We start from the raw sequence: 22,154 nt of genomic DNA on the forward strand, positions 1-22,154 counted from the left end.
TTAAGCTATGTGCTCCAAATCGCTAAAAAACAAAATGGCGGCTATACGAAATGAGTGCCTATTAACTTTTGAAGGAGCAGAAAGAAAATAGTGATCTTGGTGTCAAACATTATGTTTTTGGGTATGCTGAATCCAAATATTATGTTTTCTAATCTGAAATTTTAAGCTGTTTGTTCCAAATCGCTAAAAAAACAAAATGGCGGCTACGTGCATCCATGCAATGTTTCGTATCCATACTTTTGAACTAGGAATAAAACAGTGTAACAGTAGGTTTTTAATACAGAAAAAAGTATAGAACATTTCTGAAGTAAAGATGCAAAATAATATTATTCAAAGCATAAGACCATATTGAAATATTGACAGTACCAGTGTATGATAAATCCGCACGTTATCCTTATTCAACCTTATTTTGCCTACAAAAATAGTATAACATTTTTCTAGTCACGGATATTCATGCACTCCTTAGTGCCAGTATCTGCACATTTGCAAGCTGCAGTACATACAAGTTGTCCTTTCCTGCAGGAACATGTAGCGGATATACAACCACCCAAACATCCACAGGTGATAATGTCGTAGCAGGGTTGTGGAATTGGTGGCAGTGATTGAAGTTATGGAACGAGCTGTCCATCAACCATTTTTCATCCCAAGATAGTAGGTGGTGGTAACACAGGTTTTGGTATGACCGACTGCCTCCACACCATGGCTTGATAGTGGACCCGTTGTACATGTAACCGTAGAGCATCGGTAGTGGGGGATGGGAGGCAGTGCTTGTGGTGTTTTTTCTTTGCTGAACAGCTTTACTCTGGCTTCATCACAGCTGCTTGCATCCGGTACACCATACAACTTGCATATGAACTTCTCTGCCTTGTGTGCTGTTTCTTGTTTCAATTCGTCAACACCAAGATTTAGTAGCTACTGTTAAATATTTTCCATGCTGTCTTCTTACTGATCCCAGCCATGTAGGATACTCTGTCGCATCCTGTTACGGCGTGGAATGGGACGAGAGTTTCGAAGACATGATCCGTAAATGAAAGCTTCTGCCTGACTTCATGTACTGGAATGTATGTTCCTGCTCGCAACCACAATTTCGTACATGTAATCTACCTATTGCACTAATACATCTGCATCACGTGCTGAGACAACAATGTTATCAGCACCAGAATTAAGACAGTGAACTACAATGCGCGTGTCCGCCTCTTCGTGGTTTGCCTGCAATCCTTCAATAGACAAATCACGATTGTTTGTTCGTACGTCATCCTCCTTGTGAAATCCACCGGAAACCACAAATATTTTGTCTTCAAGAGCATTGTTGATCAAATGATTAGATAGAAAACAGGCCAAATCTTTTTTATTCTCCGAGTTAGCAAGAAAGTCACCGAATTTGTTGGAGATTGCACGCATCCAACCCTCTTAAAGCTTCTTCCCATAGAAACAACAAGGTTAAGAAATACATCTGCCAGTTGACCAAAGTTTAAAAACTCCTGCAGGCTTTCCAAGTGCAACAACTAATGCTTGACCATCTATTATAAGGCATGACGCAGACGGAATTGATATATCAGGTGGACAAATTACATCCTTGGTCATCACATCAGCTAGAATGGCTTTGTTTCCTGTTCTCAGACTTCTGTTTGTGTTGGCAAGGGAGATTGGAATTGGCATTAGTTCATGAAACAAAATGCGATTTAGATCCACATTACGACCTGCCTCATAGGCAGTTTCGAGGCGCTGGAGAATATTCCTGTCTAACTAACTAACTCTCTAGCCTTCTTAAACCCGAAGGTTCATGGCTGCAGCAACACAGGCCTTCCATGTTTCCCTATCTTGAGCAAGATCTATATACTCTTTTCCATCCCTACCGATTTCCCTTAGGTCCATCTCAACGTTGTCCCTCCATCTTCGTCTTGGCCTTCCTACAGGTCTCTTACCGTCAGGTTTCCCAACAAGAATCCTGTAAACTCCTCTTTCCTCTCCCATTCGTGCCACATGGCCTGCCCACCTAAGTCTTCTTGATTTAATTATTCTAATAATATCTGGACATGAATACAAATTATGTAGTTCTAAATTATGTAACCTTCTCCACTCACCTGTCTCCTCATCACTTTTAGGTCCAAAGATTTTCCTAAGGATCTTATTTTCAAATACTCTCAATTTATGTTCCTCTTTCAATGTAAGAGACCAAGTTTCACATCCATATAATACTACAGGCAAAATTACTGTTTTGTATATTTTAACTTTTAGTTTCTTAGATATTAAACGAGAAGATAAAAGTTTATGAAGAGAGAAGTAACATGCATTTCCTGAATTAAGCCTACTTTTTATTTCCTCTTTAATATAATTTTCATTTGTTAATATTACTCCTAAGTATTTGAATTTGGAAACTGGTTCAAACGAGTTGTTATCAATAATTAGATTTTGATTATTACCTAACACTTGGTTTCGGCCTGTAAGCATATATTTAGTTTTCTCTTTGTTAACTTCCAAACCTATCTCTTTAGCAGTTTTGAAAAATATTTTAGCATTATTCTTAATTGTATTCACATCATCCCCCAGTAAGTCTACATCATCTGCATATGCTAACAACTGAGTCACACCATTTAATTTTAGTCCTTCTTTAGTTTCTTTTACCTTCCTAACAGCATATTCTAAGGCAAGATTAAAGAGCAATGGAGATAATGCATCTCCTTGTTTTAACCCATCATGAATTGTAAATTTGTCAGACATATTAATACCCACACGAATTTTACTTTCTGTTTCACTGGTGCATACTTTTATCATACTAACAAGCTTCTTAGGTATTCCAAACTCTACTAATATATTATATAGTTTATCTCTTTTGACCGAATCATATGCTTTTTTGAAATCAATGAATAGCTGATGGACATTTTGATTATATTCCCACTTTTTTTCAAGTGTCTGTCTGATGTGAAAAATTTGATCTGTAGTTGATCTGTTACGTTTAAATCCACATTGATAATCACCTATAATTTCATTAGCATATGGGGTTAGTCTTGTTAAAAGAATGTTAGATAATATTTTATATGTTGTTGAGAGTAGAGAAATTCCAAGGTAATTATTGTAGTTCATTTTATCACCTTTTTTAAACACTGGAACAATTATGGATTCTTTCCACTGTTGAGGGATTTCTTCTTTATTCCATATTAAACAAATTAATTTATGAATTTGACATATTAATGAATTTCCACCATATTTAATTAACTCAGCTGGTATTAAATCAATGCCAGGTGCTTTGTTATTCTTTAGCCTTTTAATAGCATCTTTAACTTCAGTCAAGTTAGGTTCTGGAACTAAAGGTTCTGCTGTGTGTACTTCATTCACTTCTGATTTATCTCCTACATGGACATTTAAAAGGTCATTAAAGTATTTTTTTCTTCTATTTAGAATATCACTTGGGTCAGCTAGAAAATCACCGTCTTTATCTTTTATCAAGTTTACTTTAGGTTGCCAGCCCTTTCTAAACTCATTTACACCTTTATATAAATCTCTGATATTTTTATTTTTGCTGTTTGTTTCAATTTCGTTAATTTTGGTTTTCAAGTAATCTCTTTTTTTACTTCTAAATGTGCGGTTAACTTCTCGCTTTATTATATTATAATTGTTTAGATTTGTATCATCAGAGTTATTTAACCACCTAAGTCTAGCCTGATTTCTTATTTCTATTAGATTATGACATTCATTATCAAACCATGACTTACTTTTTATCGGTTTATGGTATCCTATACTTTCTTTAGCTGCTGATTCTATTGCATTACGTATGTGCTCCCAATTCTTATTTACGTCTGTTTCATTTATATTTTCATCATCACTTAAATCCTGCAAAACATCAAATCTATTTGACAGTTTAATTTGGTAATCTTTCTTAATTCTTTCATCAGTAAACTTTCCTGTATCAAATTTTAGAACTTTTAAATTTTGTTGCTTATGATTTATCACTGAGTATTCCTGTCAGTTTTCAAAATGGTTTCCTTGCCACTTCCTACCAATTTAACTTCATAGAAGGACTTGAATGTCTTTGCATTTGACTTATGTAGAGGATCACTTAACTTGACTTGTGTGTGACTTTTACCAGGGGCCATCATCCTTTCCTTCACGAAGGTGTCTAGCTTTACCTGGCCCAGTGTTTCAGCTTTGAGGAGAGTATCTTGAATATCTGAAGTAGCTAAATCCTTTGTTTGTGGCAATGTTCTGGAGGAACTGATTAGAAACATCTGAAGATGATGGCTCACAGGTGCAGGTCTTTTCAAATTTATAAGTGGATCCATGGTTCTATGTTTCTATCATTCTTAAATAAAGTAAAAAAAAAAAGATATTATAGGTTTAGTCATTTTTGTGGTTCTTTTGTTAAAAAAAGAGGGAAAAAACAACAACAATTTTCAAAAATGTCAGATTAGAAAACTTATATTCGGATTCAGCATACTACCCAAAGACATAATGTTTGACACCAAGATCACTATTTTCTTTCTGCTCCTTCAAAAGTTATTTGGAGCTCATTTCGTATGGCCGCCATTTTGTTTTTTAGCAATATGGAGCACATAGCTTAAAATTTCAGATTAGGAATATAATATTTGGATTCAGCATACCCAAAAACATAATGTTTGACACCAAGATCACAATTTTCTTTCTGCTCCTTCAAAAGTTATTTGGAGCTCATTTCGTATGGCCGCCATTTTGTTTTTTTTTTTAGCGCTTTGGAGCACATAGCTTAAAATTTCAGATTGGAAAACATAATATTTGGATTCAGCATGCCCAAAAACATAATGTTTGACACCAAGATCACTATTTTCTTTCTGCTCCTTCAAAAGTTATTAGGACCTCATTTCGTATGGCCGCCATTTTGTTTTTTAGCGATTTGGAGCAAATAGCTTAAAATTTCAGATTACAAAACATAATATTGGGATTCAGCATACCCAAAAACACAATGTTTGACACCAAGATCACTGTTTTCTTTCTGCTCCTTCAAAAGTTATTTGGAGCTCATTTCGCATGGCCGCCATTTTGTTTTTTAGCGATTTGAAGCACATAACATCAAAATCGAGAGTGGCAAACAAAATATTCGGAATCAGCACATCAATTACATTCCGAAAATGTTGTTTGCCCACTTTTCCTCAAAAATGCTTCCTACACTTTTTACAGCCACATTTCTGAGAATTTGCACCAGGCTATAGGGTTTTCCAATAAGAACAAAATGATTTTACAATGAAATAAAATAAAAACTATTTCAGATACAACCAAACTTTTTATACTATTTTGAAGCATAGTTTATTACATTATGTTCTGAATAACACATCATTTAAGTGTCCACCACGACTTCGTGCACACGAGTGAATTCGATGAACCCAATTTTCGATGACTTTGTGCAATAACTCGGGCCTAATGTCACGAATGCAGCGTTCGATGTTCAATCTTAATGCATCAAGGGTTCGTGGTCTGTTTGCACAGACTATAGATTTCAAATAACCCCACAAAAAGCAATCTAAAGGAGTTAAATCACAACTTCTTGGAGGCCAACTAACAGTTGCATTTCTTGAAATTATCCTTTCACCAAACTGTTCTTGCAATACGTCGATAGTGGCATTAGCAGTGTGACATGTGGCACCGTCTTGTTGGAACCACATGTCCTCCAAATCAATTTCATCTAAATTTGGCCACAAAAGATCTGTTAACATCAATCGGTACCCGTCACCAGTCACTGTAACTGCATCTCCTACCTCAGTTTGGAAAAAAAGTTGGTCCGATGATGCCACTATGCCATAAACCACACCATTCAGTGAACTTTTGCGGATGCATGGGCTTCTCGTGAATCTCTTGTGGATTGTTTTCACACCAAAAAAGACAATTTTGTTTGTTAACATATCCACTTAACCAGAAATGAGCTTCATCTGAGAAGATAATTTTTTGACTAAAAGTTATGATCCGTTTCAAGTTCATTAGAACGTTTATTTCCATACTTTTTTTTTATATAATAACCAAACGTTCTTGAAGCGTGTATTTAGGCATGATGAATTGTCACAGTTTACTAAGCACAGATGACAACTAGTGACAGTTGTCATCTGTGACAACATTTGAATCATAGTTGCCAGTTCATTTCAAAATCATATAATTCGTATTGGAAAACCCTTTATTATATCACCCAACAAATCCCAACTGTATCATCCATGATGAGAGGAGATGACAGTGTTTTAAGAGCTTTTTGCGAAGGGTGTGCCTCTTACATTGTTTCTGAAGAAGTTTCCAGTCTATCCTCACCCTTTTAACGTGTCGTGTTTATCCTGTGCAGGCAGTGGCGTGCCCAGGATTTTCGAAAGGGAGGGGTTATGTATACTTTTTCTTGGTAGTCAGCCCTCATTTTGTCATATTTTCTTATCTTTGACTTTCTTTTTTTTAGGAATACTGGGCAAATTGGAGGGGTTATAACCCACACCAACCCCCCCTTGGGCACGCCACTGTGTGCAGGTACCCCTTACAACCTTTCTCTTAACTTTTATCAAGGGACACACCCCTTTTTTTAAACTTAAAACTAATGGATTTACATAAGCAAAGTTTTCCTCGCATATTTTGAAGGCTGCAATGTGGTCATACGCGCCGACACATTCACAAATTTTAACTTACTCGTTAAAATCCAGCTGTGAAAAGGCAGAGACGTGGCAACGGTGCAAATTCAAGACCCGCATAGTTTCGCGTCCCTGAGTATAGAAATGATATTTATGCATACACTTTATCTTGTAAAAATTATTGATCATTTGCTCTGATTTCACTTCCAGGCGGTGAACATATGCCACATGGTGGCGCTCTACATTTCTGTCGACTACAGAATCTCAGTTCTAGGGAAGGACGAAAGCAACCAACACACAGGTGGGTTCACTATTTCGTCATATTTGTTCTGCTTTGTATTTGCTTCGTTTAACTTCGCTGTCGCCTCTGGTGCAACAGGGTCCGGGATCGATCCCCGTTGGAAGCTAGAAACTTTAGGCCTTGACCCAGCATCGTGAGAACAACTGCGGAAATACTTGAAATAAATAGTAACGGATCCAGTCTCGAATAACAGACAGAATAATTTGCATAGGGACATAACCTACTGTCTTTCAAGGCACCCCAATCCATGTTTTAAAACACAATTTCAAAATTTGAATATTATGAAGTCTTTCAAGATATCTCGATAACTAACAAGAACTCCGTATAGGTGTAGTATGTCTCCACATTGGAAGAAGAAGAAAGACAATAAGTGTAGTATTTCTCCACATTTGAATAGGTAGGAAGTTCTTCATTTTTGTATGTTTTCTTTATTTTACTTTCACGTAGGTTAGGTTAGGTTAGGAGCGTTCAGTGAACACTGCAAATCAGAAAACTGACTCAATCGGGACTTTTAGAAGAATGATGAAAATGTTAACACTCCTTTCCTAACCTAACCTATCCTACCGATTTTCGTATGTCGAGAATGTGGATACATACTGCCGTGATTAAATGTAGAGACATGCTACACCTATACCCAAGAACTCTGACAAAGTCTTAAACGTCCAGAGCATACAAACAGCAAGGGTGTTCTATATTTAACTTCATTTTCCAATTCCCATTGTCACTTAAATGTTTAGAAAAAAACAAACATAAAACTAACCGTTAAATCCACTCGAGTTACAGCAAACAAAAAAAAACGTTATTGCTGTTAATAAAATATAAAAAAGTTGCTAACCATGCGTTTCAGAAATTGTAACCGACAAATTATAATACATGAACAACTTCTCCATAATCGTGTCTATGTAAGCCGTTAAACTTCATTGTTAACGTGTCTTAGCCCATTAAAATGAATTGATTGGTTGAAAGCATTTGAACTTTTGTACAAATAATAAATAAATAACGCATTTGGTCTCACTGCAGAACATGGGCTGCTTTTTTCCTCTAAATAGACGAACAAAATTTATATCCCCTGAAAGCACATACCTTCTACTTCCATTTTCCGGTGTTACTTTTCTGATTACTATTATATTATTGCGCGTAAAAAATGTTTTTCCTGCTACTAAAAGCAATGCATTTCTCTATATTCATTCGCATCCATATTGTTTACGCACAGTTTCTTTCATTATTTCGACGAGGAATGCCTACAAGGTTAGGTTAGGTTTCATTAGCATAAATACAACGCGTCTGACTACCATGCTAAAGGTCCCGGGTTCGATCCCCAGCCGGTTCAAATCCGGGAACTTTTCTATCGATGGAAGCGGCCCCGGCGCCCACCCAGCGTCGAATAACATGGGTACCTGGGGGAAACCCTGGGGGGTAAAGGCGGTCAGGGGTGTGATGCTGATCACATCACCCCCACTCACGACCGGATCAAGAAAGTGTGGAGCGTTACCCCCACACCCCTACTATACGCCTTCATGGCGTGGTGCTATGCACAGGGGAGCACTTTACCTTTACCTTTTTTAATTATTATTCAGGCTAAGAGACCTAAACCTAGCTACCTAACAATGTAGGCATTTTTTGCTTTCACTAGATCTGTGCAGGAATGTGCGTCACCATGTCACTTTTCCTTCCAAGAGCGTCCAACCTGGATACGTATATCTAGTTCTCTTTTTAAAGAAAAAAAAATTTCCGCACCTTCAAACTTACTTTTCCCCGATTACTAACTACAAAGCATTACCAAAAAATTATGAACCACGTTCCTCCTAAGCATCCCATATTCTGCAGTCTTACCACGCATTTACCAACAAAAACCACGGCATGATTTAAATCGTGGCCGATAGGTGACAGCACTTAACGACCAACGTAGATCATATAAATCAATGGAGTAGGCCTAGGCCGAACTCAATTATGATTGGCGTCACTAAAAAAAAGTCCTACCTTTTCTTCGCTATTGTCCATCACGTTGTATAATTGAGAGAAAGCTTCTTATTTTTTAGCCAATTCTAAAAAAGTGCATTAGCCTATGCCCATTCTAAAAAGAAATCACAAGTAGAAGTTGCGATCTACAGTGAAACGCTGGTTTACTGGTCATTATGAGCTCTGGATAAATTATTGATTTGTTGCAGTTATGTAGAACAATCAAGTGATTGAAATATCCTATCAAATAAACAAGAACACAAGCCAATGTGTTCACTATTGATTTTCTTTCCATGTTTGCATTTTTCCATTTTTCAAAAATTTTAAATGCAATAAATATATTCCAGTCCTTCGGTTCAGTAACTGTAAATATGTCAAGTATCTTTAAAATGTCTGCAATTGTGACTTTTCGGTTTTTAACACAAGGTTTTACAAGCACAAAGAAAAATCACTTTGTGGTTATTTTTAGGAATATCTCATACTTCCCTCCATATAAAAATTGTAGTTATTATTATTAGTACATATTATTCAGTTACAGTTACAATAATTAAATGCGTCATATTCACAAGAATAACTTCAAACGAAAATATCGAGGTGAACAAGATACAGATGAATCATATGCAATCAAGTTATAGAAATTGGGTATTTAATTATTTTTTGTCTTTCAATGTAAAAGCGAACTTTAATGACCGCTACAAATACAAATGTATATTGTTTATACGGAATAATTAAAAATTCAAATTAATGAGATTTATATCTCTCAAATTGCCTTATATTTTCTGAAAGAAATAATAGACATGTTAAAAGAAGGGGAAAAGCACTAACATTTTAAACAGCAAGATCCACCCTCTATCTTATTGACACTGATTCTCAGTATGAAGGTTTATGGACGTAGTCTAGTAGTTCATTCTGCATGTAGGTTGTGCCCCTTGACACTTCTGCTTTAAGCTAAATTAAGTGTGCAATTTTCCCCTTGGCCTCTCGCCCTCCCTTCATACGTCCATGATTACGTCACCCTTTTCTCTTGGTTTTCATGCTTAACTCGAAGGAAAACATCCTTTCCTGTTGTGGTGGATGAATTGCGAATCCTTAGGACTGGCTGTCTGCTTTGAAGCCATTCATTCCTGCCTTTCGCTTGGGTTCATTTGATGAAAGTTAATTTACCCTCCAGTCTGAAGTGCAAGGGTTCGCTCGAGAAGAGTTGTGGCGAGTTGCTTCATAAATAAAACAGAAGTTCAGAAAAAAAAGGAGTGCAAGGGCAACCTACAATCACGAAGAAAGAAACGAGTGTCCTCAGTTTCGACAAGTACCTAGTCTCATTCGGTTTATTTTATGGGAGGGACGTGTTCTACGTTGTCTTGAAGTAAACCGGCAATTGAGCGCGAATATTTTTCAACATAATGCTCTATACAATGTGCGTCGTTCTTCAACATCGACAAACTTTCAGAGGAAATTGGGGACATCAAGGTGAACAACTTTTGTTCCTAATATTAAGCTGTTTAAAGTCTCGTCTTGACGCTGACTGCGATCTAGGAACAGTATAATTTTACCCTCAATGTGTGCAACCGCGCAGCACAAATCCACAGTTGCCACTTCTGCTTTCCTTTTTTTGTGGGAACACATACTGAAGGCTACCAGGCGTCCCGATCATAGGCGTGCGCAGATCCTCTGATTGGGAGGGGAGGGGGCAAAAGCATTGAAAATTCAGTCGGGAAAGAAAAACCTCATTTTATCTCACTGTGATATATATATATATATATGTATATATATATATAAACATATTATTTAAATACAATACATAATCTATTCATTCGCCCCATAACAAACCAACAGCAAAAATTATATAAATTGTCTCTGAAATGTGAGCGCTCCTTTTCCTCCAAACCAAACTGTTATAGCAGCAACTGTCTTAAGTACTTAGTCGCTCTTACTTCTCTGTGGTCATTTACAATGCATTGGAGAAAAGAAATTGAGAGCGATGCGAGTAGTTGTATTGACTGTATTATAAGCGCGATAAAGTATGAACCCCCCTCAAGCAGATTTGCCTACACTTAAAACAAGCTCAACATGCCCATATGAGCTTTTTGCTCAAGTGTGGAACTCTGTCTAATCCAAGATTTTTGTAAAAATGCCCTCAAAATTTTCCTGAGAAAGTATGACCCCCTCAGATTGATTTGCCTACACTTATAAAAGGCACTTCTGTGAGATTGTTGTCCATAAATTTGTTAAAAATATGCCCCTCTTGATATTTTTTTTGGCCACACTTAAAACTAGGCCAAGATACACCCACCCACACACATATATACACATACATACACACACACCCACACCCACCCACACACACACATATTTACTTCTGGTTTAAGTTCAATTGGATACCAGGTTCAATTTGTTTATCCAATATTAAAACAATGTAATATGCAGAGACCCTCTAGAATTGCTCTGTGACTCTCTCATTTCTTACATCATAAACATATGATTTTTCACCTATGAGAATAACACTACATATGGTGTCATCAGGTAATGCCTCATGGAATTCACAGATAATTTTAATGTTTGTCCTGTCATTAACCACAACTTGTTTCCTTTTTGAAGTGTTAATTACAAACATGGGTCTCTGTGCTTTGAATTCATCTGGTGTGTAATACATGTCAGTATTGCCTGTAGTGACTCTTTTGTATGCTGTAAATGCTTCATATAATTTGAGGAAATCATCCTTGGACATGTTTAAATTATAATTTTCTCTAGGAAATACCTCATTTCTGCCATTTTTAAGATATATGTTCTTGATGTTGCAGCTATCAAATTTACTTGAATTTTTTTCCTGATTATTGTGTCTTCCAGTCTGAAACAATACCACCACAAAATCAGGCATGTCATATTGTATACTGGAGAATGAATTTGTAGCATCAAACTCATAATAAGTACCAGATGCGGGCTTCTGTACACACTGATATGTATAAAATTGTAGAGGAATTTGTGGATTTTTTATTATATCAGCTTTGTATTTAAGAGCATAACTGGCCTCATATTCAACAACAGGGATTCTTAGCTCCATAGTCTGAATAATGCATTTGCCTGCATCTGGTAGGGTATTAGGCAGAGCTTCCCCTGTAGGGTTTAATGTGCTGTACCTCATCAAAGCATTATTATCATTGGCAGCTCTTCTAAATGTGATTCTTAAACCACCCTTCCACATAATATCTTTATAATCTGAGAAGAATCCTGGCAACAGGCGCATGGGGAACAGTACAGTGTGGTTCTTAGATAATATCTTATCACCAGCCTCAAATCCACCTATTTTGTAGTAAGAAGCCTCGGTTTTGGATAATTTTAGTGTGGCCAAAGCTGTGGAGGTAATGCCGGGATAATCTACTCTGTTTATAACAACACCATGCTTTCTGATCTCAATTTCAGAGAATAGATGCGGCACAAAATTATCTACCAATCTTATATTTGAATTTGCCGGATAATCTGTACCATCGAGCTTTACAACATCAAATTTGATGTATAGATCTGCTCTGTGGGGTGTATAAAGCCATCCCCTACATCAAGATCAACCTCAATCTCTGTGTTGGGTTGATTTAAATTTGCAAATGTCCTCCTGTTTGGAGGGAATGATTGTAGCTCATAACTCTCAATATTTTCCATTTTTTTTCTTGTATGTATTTTTATTTAAATATTAATTTCTATGATAGCAGTTGTTGTGGCTCCAGCAAAATCAACTAATTCTTCTTTTTCATTAGTGACCATCAATTCAATATAATCTATTCTATTATGGCACACAGGAAAATATAATGTTGGGGATGGATTGTAGATGATTGGCTCCATAAATTCAGAATTAGGTTTGAATGTTGCAATAATGCCAGTTTGTTTGTGAGTGCCTATGCCATTTGATTTGGTGATCATACCCTCTGCCACATTACAGTGAATATTCAGAGTTTCTATGGCTAAGAATTTAGGTATATTCATAGCAGTGTGTTTGATGCCTGCTTCAAGTTTTGTGTTGTTCTCAAAGCCTAACAGCTCTCCTATAGTACCCAGATTCACTGTTTCTGTAGCAGATACAATCTCTACTCTGTGAGTGACAGAATTTTGACTTAACACTACACCTCTGGGTAATTGAGCATTTAGAGTGGATAGATTATATTGCCCTGGAGTGATGACAATTTTTTCATCACCAACTGCAATTGTGTTGTTGTGGTGTGTAATATTAGGGATCAAGTACATGCCATAAAATGCTCTGAGAGCTATTGTTTTGGGATATACTATGTCATCATGCAATTTGAGTTTCAATATTTAATTTTGGCTGGTGAGATGGAATACCCCCATGATGTTTCAGATACCACAAGGCTTTTTGAAAATCTTCAATTGATGGTTTATTTATTTGAGACATATATCTAAGAACAGATAAACACAAATGTCCGCAATTAACATCTTTGAAGTTTTGAACACGGGCATTATTGTAATAAAGATTAGCTGAATTTAGATATTTTATTAAATTTTCAGGTGGAACACCTCCAAATGAATCAAACACAAATGCCTCATTTTTTAAATATTTAAGATAACAGATCCAGTGAGTGCCCTGATTTTTGTACTTATCCAAATTAACAATGCCACACTCTTTGTTGAGTGGTTGTTCCGGTAAAGAATCAGACATGTACACACCTCTAAAATGTTTGATGCCCAGTGGCTTGATTAAAGCTTCAATATCTTGGTTTGTAAGCGGCTCTTGTTTTTTTTAAACTTATTCATGGCTCTCTTAACACCTTTGCCTTGTTTCTCAATGGCCAGGTTATGGCGCCTCTGCTCATCTAATTCTGCCCTATTTTTCTTGGCATCTATTACTGTTTTTGCTATGGCAGCTGATCCCCCGGCCAAGCTCCCCACAGCCCCGAGAGCAGCTAAAATGGCAGGGATGGTAAATATAAATCCCCCCACATGTAATTTTTTTCTTGATTGCTGTAATTTTTTTAATTGGGGGGTACTAAGCAACAATTTCATACCATGTCCCTTTGCAAGACAAGAATTTTTTTCTTGCGCTGCTTTTTGGTCAAAAGGCTGTCAATAGTTTTAAGAGATTTAAGACCTGCATAAGGTATTTGATACATAACACCCTTGGCCTTCATTGTAGGTTTATTATATACATATTCACAATCCCCACCCCAATTTTTGTTTGGTGTTCATAGCTATGGTGGTTCCCAATGCTGCTATTTTTTCACTTAAAGAAGCATCTTTGCTTACAAATCTACCAAATGCAGCCTCTTCTAATTTCTTGTCTGCAACATGTCTCTTGTCAAGATCAGAATGTGTGTTGTATGCTATGTCATGGTCTCTACAAGCAGCATCTAGGGGATTAACACCAGGATCACCTCTGTTTAATCTATGGTCCAATTTTGTGCCTGGACCACAATACTGATAGCCTGGAATGTGTAGTTCAAATGGCAGCTTGTTTAAAATATCATTAACAAGGCCCCGACCCTCAAAAATATTCCAAAATTTGGGGGGTAGAGTATTAATAATTTTTATAAGATATCCAATCTCCTTAGTGTCATTCACTATAAAATTAGACAATTTTGTGCTTATCATGTCCATAATTCCAACCTTTTCATTGTAAAAATTGTGGTTGCCAGCATTTTCCTCCCCAGCTATCACCAATAACCTATCTACAAGTTTCCTGACATCATCAACCCACACAAATTCTTTAGGCAGGGTGTTGTATTATTTGATTCCACTACCAGTCTTAATTTGTGACCATATGGGCTTGATTAAATTATTGTATTTTGCCCCACTGCTAGACTTGACTCTTTTTTGTGTGGGATCATTGTTCTGGTATGGAGCATCTGATTTTATTAATATTTCTTTGTAATATTCATAATCTTGATCTCTATATAGCTACCAGGCCTCTTCCTAGTCATCAGTTCCCACAATCCAGGTGTTCCGGGGTACTTAACAAAAGCACCTTTTTCTCCAAGATGAGATTCTGAATATACAATCAGATCATCTCCCATAAATGTTACTCTGAAATTGCCAATTCTATGTATGATGCTACCATCACGCTCTGTGTCAGCATATAAGCCAAAAACCTCATCTTTATTGTCTTTAGGTGTGGTTAAATATTTTTGAGCAAGAAGACCCAATTCAATAGGATCCTGAGTAGCTTCAATTCTTCTAGGACCAACAGGATTAGATGTATGAATACTGGAAAGTGGTGTGAATGGATAATCTAATATGTTCCTAGCAGCTACAGGTACAAGCTCTGTGATCAAATTTTGATTTTGCTCTGTAACAGTTTTGATATTCTTACCTAATTCACTAATAGCATCAATTATAGGCTGTTCTGTTTGTTTGTGTTTTTCATAAATTCCTCGGTTCTCTGATTTCCATCCCTTAAATCTTTTTACAAGATAATCTCTTAATTTAAGATCATCAATAATTGGCCTTTTCATGGTTATTTATTTATGTTTCAATGTCTAGAAAATTGTTGATTTTATTTCTGTATTTGCCAGTATTAGGTGTTCTTGTCATATCAATTGTGACAAACCCATAACTGTCCTGGTTCCAGCACCTGCTGCAAAACTTAGAAAAATCATTGTAGCTCAAGTCCCCACCTACATATTCATCATGTATGTGTTTGAGGTTGGTATGATCCTGATGAAACACACATATAAAATTGCTGTTGTCTCGGATCAGCTGCTTCGGAATTTTAGAAAAAGTCTGTGCCAGGTAGAAGCAATCAATATTTTTGTGCCGGCCCTGTGTAAAAAAATTTCTAACCTTGTTTTGATTATCCAATATAATATCATCAAACACAACAACAGAATTATCGAGACATTCATGGAGTGGCTTAACATCTGGTTCAAAAGTGGCAATATCCAATCCATCATATAGCTTCATCAGCTGCTGATATTTTAATTGTTCCAAGCTCTTAGAGAAGATATACAAGTGCCTGTTTTTCCAGTCTAACCAGTTGGGTGCCAATAAAAAATTATCAACCATTAGTGTAGTTTTACCACAAGCAGATGGCCCAACAATAAGACACCTAATATTATCAGGTAGCAATTTGCTATTTCTCTTATTCTGCTGTTCAGGTTCTGGCAGCCTCTTTATAACATCCCAGGTGCTCATATTATTATTTTGTTTGCATCGATCCAGCTGTGTTCTGGAAGTCCTAGCCATTTGACAAATAACTTGTTGCCTTTTCTGCGGATGATTTTTTCTATGAGATATGTGTCAGGCTGTTTAGTTTTGCTGAGCTCTTCTTCATAAAACCTGCCTTTGAGAATTTCTCCTCGGTGATCTTTTATTATATATGTGTTAAGGGTCCCAGGTTTAACTTGAACCACTGTAAATAATTCAGTGCTCCAGTTTCTTGTAAAGCCTCTTTTGAATAAGTGCTTATATTTGCTGATTCTTACTTGATCACCCACCCTGTATTTGGCCTTTCTTATTGTTGGCTGATATCTAGGATAATAAACAGTGCTGATCAATTTTTGCTCATCAGATGAAGTTACTTCAGAGGGTTTCATGTTGATTGTGGAATGGACCGAGTTGTTATATTTATGTAGAAGTTCTGGAAGAATATTAATCCATTTATAATTACCTTGAAGTGTAAATTGTTTATACATAAGATTTTTTAAGGTTCTGTTGAATCTCTCTACAATTGAGGCCTTGAGGTCACTGTAACTCGAATAATGTTGTATTGCCTGGCTTTTAATAAATTGTTGAAACACTGAATTATAAAATTCTTTGCCATTATCTGTTTGCAAATAGCGCGGTGATCTTCCACTCTGATTGATGATTGTTCTGATGGCTTCTGTAACACATGTTCCAGTCTTGGATTTGAGTGGCACAGCCCAGGCAAATTTTGAAAATGTGTCTATTACAGTGAGTAGATACTTGTAGCCCTTGTTGATTTTGTCTAAGTTTTTCAGCTGTCCACTTGCCATTTCAATCAAGTCGCTCTGCCATAAATCATCTATGCCCTTTGTGACTACTGGCAGTCTCTTAAAATTATGTCTGGCCTGTCTGTGTAATTCATCAACAATAATTTTTCTAGACATAATATGTAAACAAGAATATTGCAACTATGGGGTGTTCAGCAGCTGATACTGCAGGATTTTCTAAATATAATTTGTCCCCTATTTGTATTTTAAATTCCAGAGAGCCATCATCTTCAGCATAGGCTGTTTCTAATGTATTGGGATCTGTAAAATCCTCCAATTCTACACTGGTGATTTTCACTTTGTTATCAGCATTTGTTATTGATAAGGTGGGGAATGCAAGAGGTTTGAGATTTGATTCAAAATCACAGACAATATATGCTGGGTGTTCCAACAAGGCTTCAAACTTTTTGAATTTTGCATTTTCACTTGGATTAGGCATCACCATATGAACAGGTTTATAGTTGCCACAGTATTTTAAATGTTCAATTAACTTGTTTTTGGCAATTTCTGCATTTACTTCCCGAACCCCATTCACCATTTTCCTGCCATCAAATACACTTAAACATCTTCTACACAACTTGAATATTGTATTGGATTTGTCTAGTTGTGTTCTGACTAAAGCTTCAAGATTATGTATCAGAGTGTAATGATATGTACCATCCTCTTCAATTAAGAGCAAATCAATCGGAATAGCAGAATCATCAACAAATATACTGATTCTGAGAGGTTCTATCAAGCAATTGCCACGGCCAGTGGAACAAATAAATACATTAATAGATAATTGTTTATCATTGATATTCCTGGCTTTTTTTTTCAAATTTATCAATATTCTGAATAGACATTGGATATTCTAAACCCTCCATTGCTTCATCAAAATCATGTTCATGCTGTTTATAATAACTTATTCTTTCTGGATCCCTTAAAACTGGATACAAAGCAGCTAAAATACACCACAAAAAGCATTTATCATCATTATTTTCAATATTAACCACGGCTCTTTTGTTTTTAATATTGGCAGGTAATGGCAGATATGTAGATCCTTGTAATGGCTGAATTCAGAAATATTAACATATAACTTGTGTGGAGATCCGCATAGGCTCCATCCAGACTCTTTTCCAGCAAATTCAGAGTGTTTAATATTCAATTGATCTATCAAACTGCTTATTATTTTGTCTGAATTTGCATTTGAATATACAGGTACAGTTTCTGTTATGTGGGGCTGTGTAAATTTTGTGCCATTTGGCTTCTTATATTGTGTAAACAATTTGAGGGACAGCTTATAAGAGCCATTTTGTGCATTTAGAATTGCCTGCACATCAGAATTTATACTGTTCAAAAAATTATTAATACCACATCTTGGCTCTGATACAAACCGGTAATCCCTAAGTTGGGCATTAAAACTGCTATGGATGGGTGCATAGCGTGGCTGCTTTGCCGGTCCAGCATTAACAGGTGCTTCATGCTTCCTTTTCAGACCAGATGTAGATGGTTGTGGGGGCAATGTTGATGACTGTGCAGAACAAGTACCCATATGTTTATATGTGAAATATTCCATGCTATATTTTCTATGGCATTTGGGGCATATTTTTGTGGGAGTTCTGTATTTGTCTGGATTACAAATCTTTTGGTGCTTAGCCCAATTGGGGCTGGATATATTTTTATTGCATTGATTACAATATTTTTGACTTGGCATTTTTGTTGTTGTTTATTATATACAATTTCTTGGGATTCAAATCAAAATTCTATGCTTAATAAAAAATATCAGTTGGGTTCAGCAGTGTGATTTGTGTGTGTGTATATGTGTATGTGTGTATGTGTGTTAATATTTTTGGCTTTGGTATTTATATAAAATTTCTTGGGGTTCAAATCAAAACTCTATACTTAATAAAAAATATCAGTTGGGTTCAGCAGTGTGATTTGTGTGTGTGTGTATGTGTATGTGTGTATGTGTGTGTGTGTATATGTGTATGTGTGTGTGTATGTGTATGTGTATGTGTATATGTGTGTTAATATTTTTGGCTTTGGTATTTATATAAAATTTCTTGGGGTTCAAATCAAAACTCTATACTTAATAAACCTATGACAGGTTGTCAAAATTCTGTATATTAAATCAAATAGATTTGTAATTCAATTTATACAAATCTGCAATATTTTTGTGTTTAAAAAATATGAGCAGCACTGCAACAACACAACTTTTCTCTTCAACAGCTCTCACAATACTGGCTGATATGCAATGCAAAATCTTTTATATAGCCTAAGCACGGACCGCATTGAAAACATCTGGGTGGGTGTGGGTGGGTGTAGGTGTGTATGTGGCTGGGTGTAGGTGGGTGTAGGTATGTATGTGGGTGGGTGTGGTCAAGGTCAAGGTCAGGGTCAAGGTCAAGGTCAACATCAACGTCAACGTCAACGTCAACGTCGGGGTCAACGTCAACGTCAACGTCAACATAAACGTCAACATCAACGTCAACGTCAACGTCAACGTCAACATCAGGGTCAAGGTCAAGGTCAAGGTCAATATGTGTGTGTGTGGGGGGGGGTGGGTGTGTGTGTGGGTGTGTATGTGGGTGGGTGTATGTGGGTGTATCTTGGCCTAGTTTTAAGTGTGGCCAAAAAAAATATCAAGAGGAGCATATTTTTAACAAATTTATGGACAACAATCTCACAGAAGTGCCTTTTGTAAGTGTAGGCAAATCAATCTGAGGGGGGTCATACTTTCTCAGAAAATTTTTGAGGGCATTTTTACAAAAATCTTGGATTAGACAGGGTTCCACACTTGAGCAAAAAGCTCATATGGGCATGTTGAGCTAGTTTTAAGTGTGGGCAAATCTGCTTGGGGGGGGGGGGGTTCATACTTTATCGCGCCAATAATATATATTTTCCTACTACTGATGCGAGAAAGAAAACTTTTCGATCCAAATTTTTGCAAGTTGAAAACAGTATTGATTTTGAAACAATTCATGGAACGCCATGGCATTCTCTTTTACAATTTTTCTCAATCAAATTGTTTGGCGCCCAGGGCCAACTCCCGCCGCTTCCTAGCTACGGCTCTGAACTTGACTTGAGTATCCTTTTGTCCTGCTCCTCGTAGATTCTGCTAGTCTTGCTTCCTTTTACTTCAATGTTTGCCCCCTCCCCTAAAATTGATTTCCGTCTAAGGTTGGGGAAAGGCAAAAGGCAATGCCCCCCTTCCCCCATGTGGTTGCGCCATTTCCTTTCAGAGTATACCTTGGTAATATTGTTAAATAACAGCGATAAGATACCTCTCCATTAAATTTCTAGGTGAAAGTATAATCATATAGGGGCATGGAACGTCTGGAAAGGGGTCAAGGATGACCCCCCCCCCTTTTCGAAAACTAAGATCAACCTAAAAGTATATACAGTATTTCACACGTATATTTTGATTTCAGTCATAGTAATTTACATTAATTATTATGTAATGGGGACGCAGGAATGCGATAATTTCAAATGCAAGTGGTGTTTTTTTTTTAGGGGAATGCACTAGAATCTGGGTAATATGCCCCATGGAAAAATACCTTGCTTGTCCCTTTGTGGAAAAATCTGTTCTATGGTTCCGATTTAGTCGGAACTACTTTCTTTGTGATCCCTGACCCCATACACACTCATTTAATTTCATCTTCTTCGCTTTCCTCAATTGAAAGTTCTCTTACCACTCCAATACGAGTGTAGTCGGTGTCGACCTCCGTGGTGGAATGGTTAGCACAGCGCGCTACAATGCCAGGGGTCCCGGGTTCGAATCCCCGTTCAGGCATGGATGTATGTTAGCCCCAATGAGAATACATAATATAGAGAAAATTAAGAAAACGGTTAAAAACGGGGGATACTACCACTTATGGGTATACCTTTAAAAAAAAAGTCGGTATGGCGTCTGACTGCCAAACGGGAGACCCGGGTTCGATTCTCGGGACGGATAATCTAAGGTCGGAAAATTTCCTGCCTTATCGCCACATAAAGCGGCTCTGAGGTTCACCTAGCTTAAAATAAATTGGTACCTGGAGCCTGGGGGCAAAGGCGGCCGGAGCGTCGTGCTGATCACATAACCTCCAAAATCGAGAGGGCCCTACCGCCACAGCCCCTATATGTGCCTTCATGATATGGTGCAATATGCACGGGGAACTTTACCTTTCTACCTTTACCATTACCACTCCAGTCGTACACAATATGGCGTAGTGGTAAGATCATCGCATTGTAATCAAGGGGTCCCGGGTTCGATTCCGGGTGGAGGCACATGGAGGTTGGTCCGAAACTATAGGTCCAGTCCCGATTAGCCTATATGTGCGTAAAATTGTCTTAAACTGAAATTCAAATTCGTACACAATACGTCATAAGAGGGATTTGATCATACAAACACAAAAGTTAAACCTAAATCTAGAAAATAAAGGCAATTTATATTCAATTCAATTAAAAATCTGCCGACAATTCCAATTTATTTATTTACATATGAAAAAGGCGTATGCATCAATAGTTGTAACAGAAAATTATAAAGGCATTATTATGTAAATTTTAAAATTACTTCCAAGAAACAAAATGCATTTCGTTGTTATCTCCTGTCGCTCGATAATGCTTAATTAACTGCTGTTATTGTCAAATAATCGTGTCTCTACTATTAGCATTGTTACCCTCGAAGTTCATTACAATAATGTATGTATTTGTCTTTTTCCAGGAATGCTTGTGTCTGAAATCGCTTGCAGTGTAAACATCGTCATGTCTATAATTTTAATAATTGGAGTGAGTTGGGTGAGTATATCGTATACTTACATATGTACAGTATTAATATATATATATGCGATAATTTATTCGATTTAATTCCAATTCATGCCCACCTCCGTGGCCGAGTGGTTATTACAGCGCTACGACGCCAGGAGTCCTGGGTTCGAGTCCCGTCCCGGACATGCTGACTGAGTGTTCTTACATATCATCATTCATCCTCATAGTTTCAATTAGCCAAAAGTGGCAGAACAACCACATCATTCAATCAGTCAATCATTAATTCCAACGTACACTAACTTGTTTGTGCCAATTTGTCGCATGTTCTCATGTAAGATCGAATTTTAGATATATCCACAGACACACTTCCCGAAACGAGAAAGAATGTCGCTATCTCAAGTGTAAATTCTGATATTACGAACGTCTTCAGTGGTCACAGGTAAGCAGACTACGCCGTAAATGTAGGTTTGGTTTGAGTTGATGTTTTAAGTCCACTTTGTGCACAGTAAGGCTAATCGGGACAGGACCTACAGTTTAAAGTGGAATCCGAACCATTATGTGCCTCCACCGGGACCCCTTGATTACAAGGCGACGACGCTACCACTGCGCCATCGGGGAGGAAAGAAAACCTCAGTCCATTTCCGCAACAGC

The 22,154-nt window shown here is 37.0% G+C and overlaps 1 protein-coding gene across 3 annotated transcripts in view; it reads left to right on the forward strand.

The window, feature by feature from the left end:
* LOC145978439 (uncharacterized) overlaps positions 1 to 22,154 on the forward strand; it is a 50,877-nt gene that overhangs the window by 14,192 nt on the left and 14,531 nt on the right. For all 3 annotated transcript variants that reach the window (XM_083111080.1, XM_083111081.1, XM_083111082.1), the window contains exons 3-4: positions 6,780 to 6,870; positions 21,460 to 21,533. In XM_083111080.1, the coding sequence (XP_082967206.1) occupies positions 6,780 to 6,870; positions 21,460 to 21,533 (165 nt within the window). The remainder of the gene's footprint in view (positions 1 to 6,779; positions 6,871 to 21,459; positions 21,534 to 22,154) is intronic.

The sequence above is a fragment of the Lepisma saccharinum genome, chromosome 24 (assembly GCF_977018435.1).
Source record: "Lepisma saccharinum chromosome 24, izLepSacc3.1, whole genome shotgun sequence".
Taxonomy (NCBI): Eukaryota; Metazoa; Arthropoda; class Insecta; order Zygentoma; family Lepismatidae; genus Lepisma; species Lepisma saccharinum.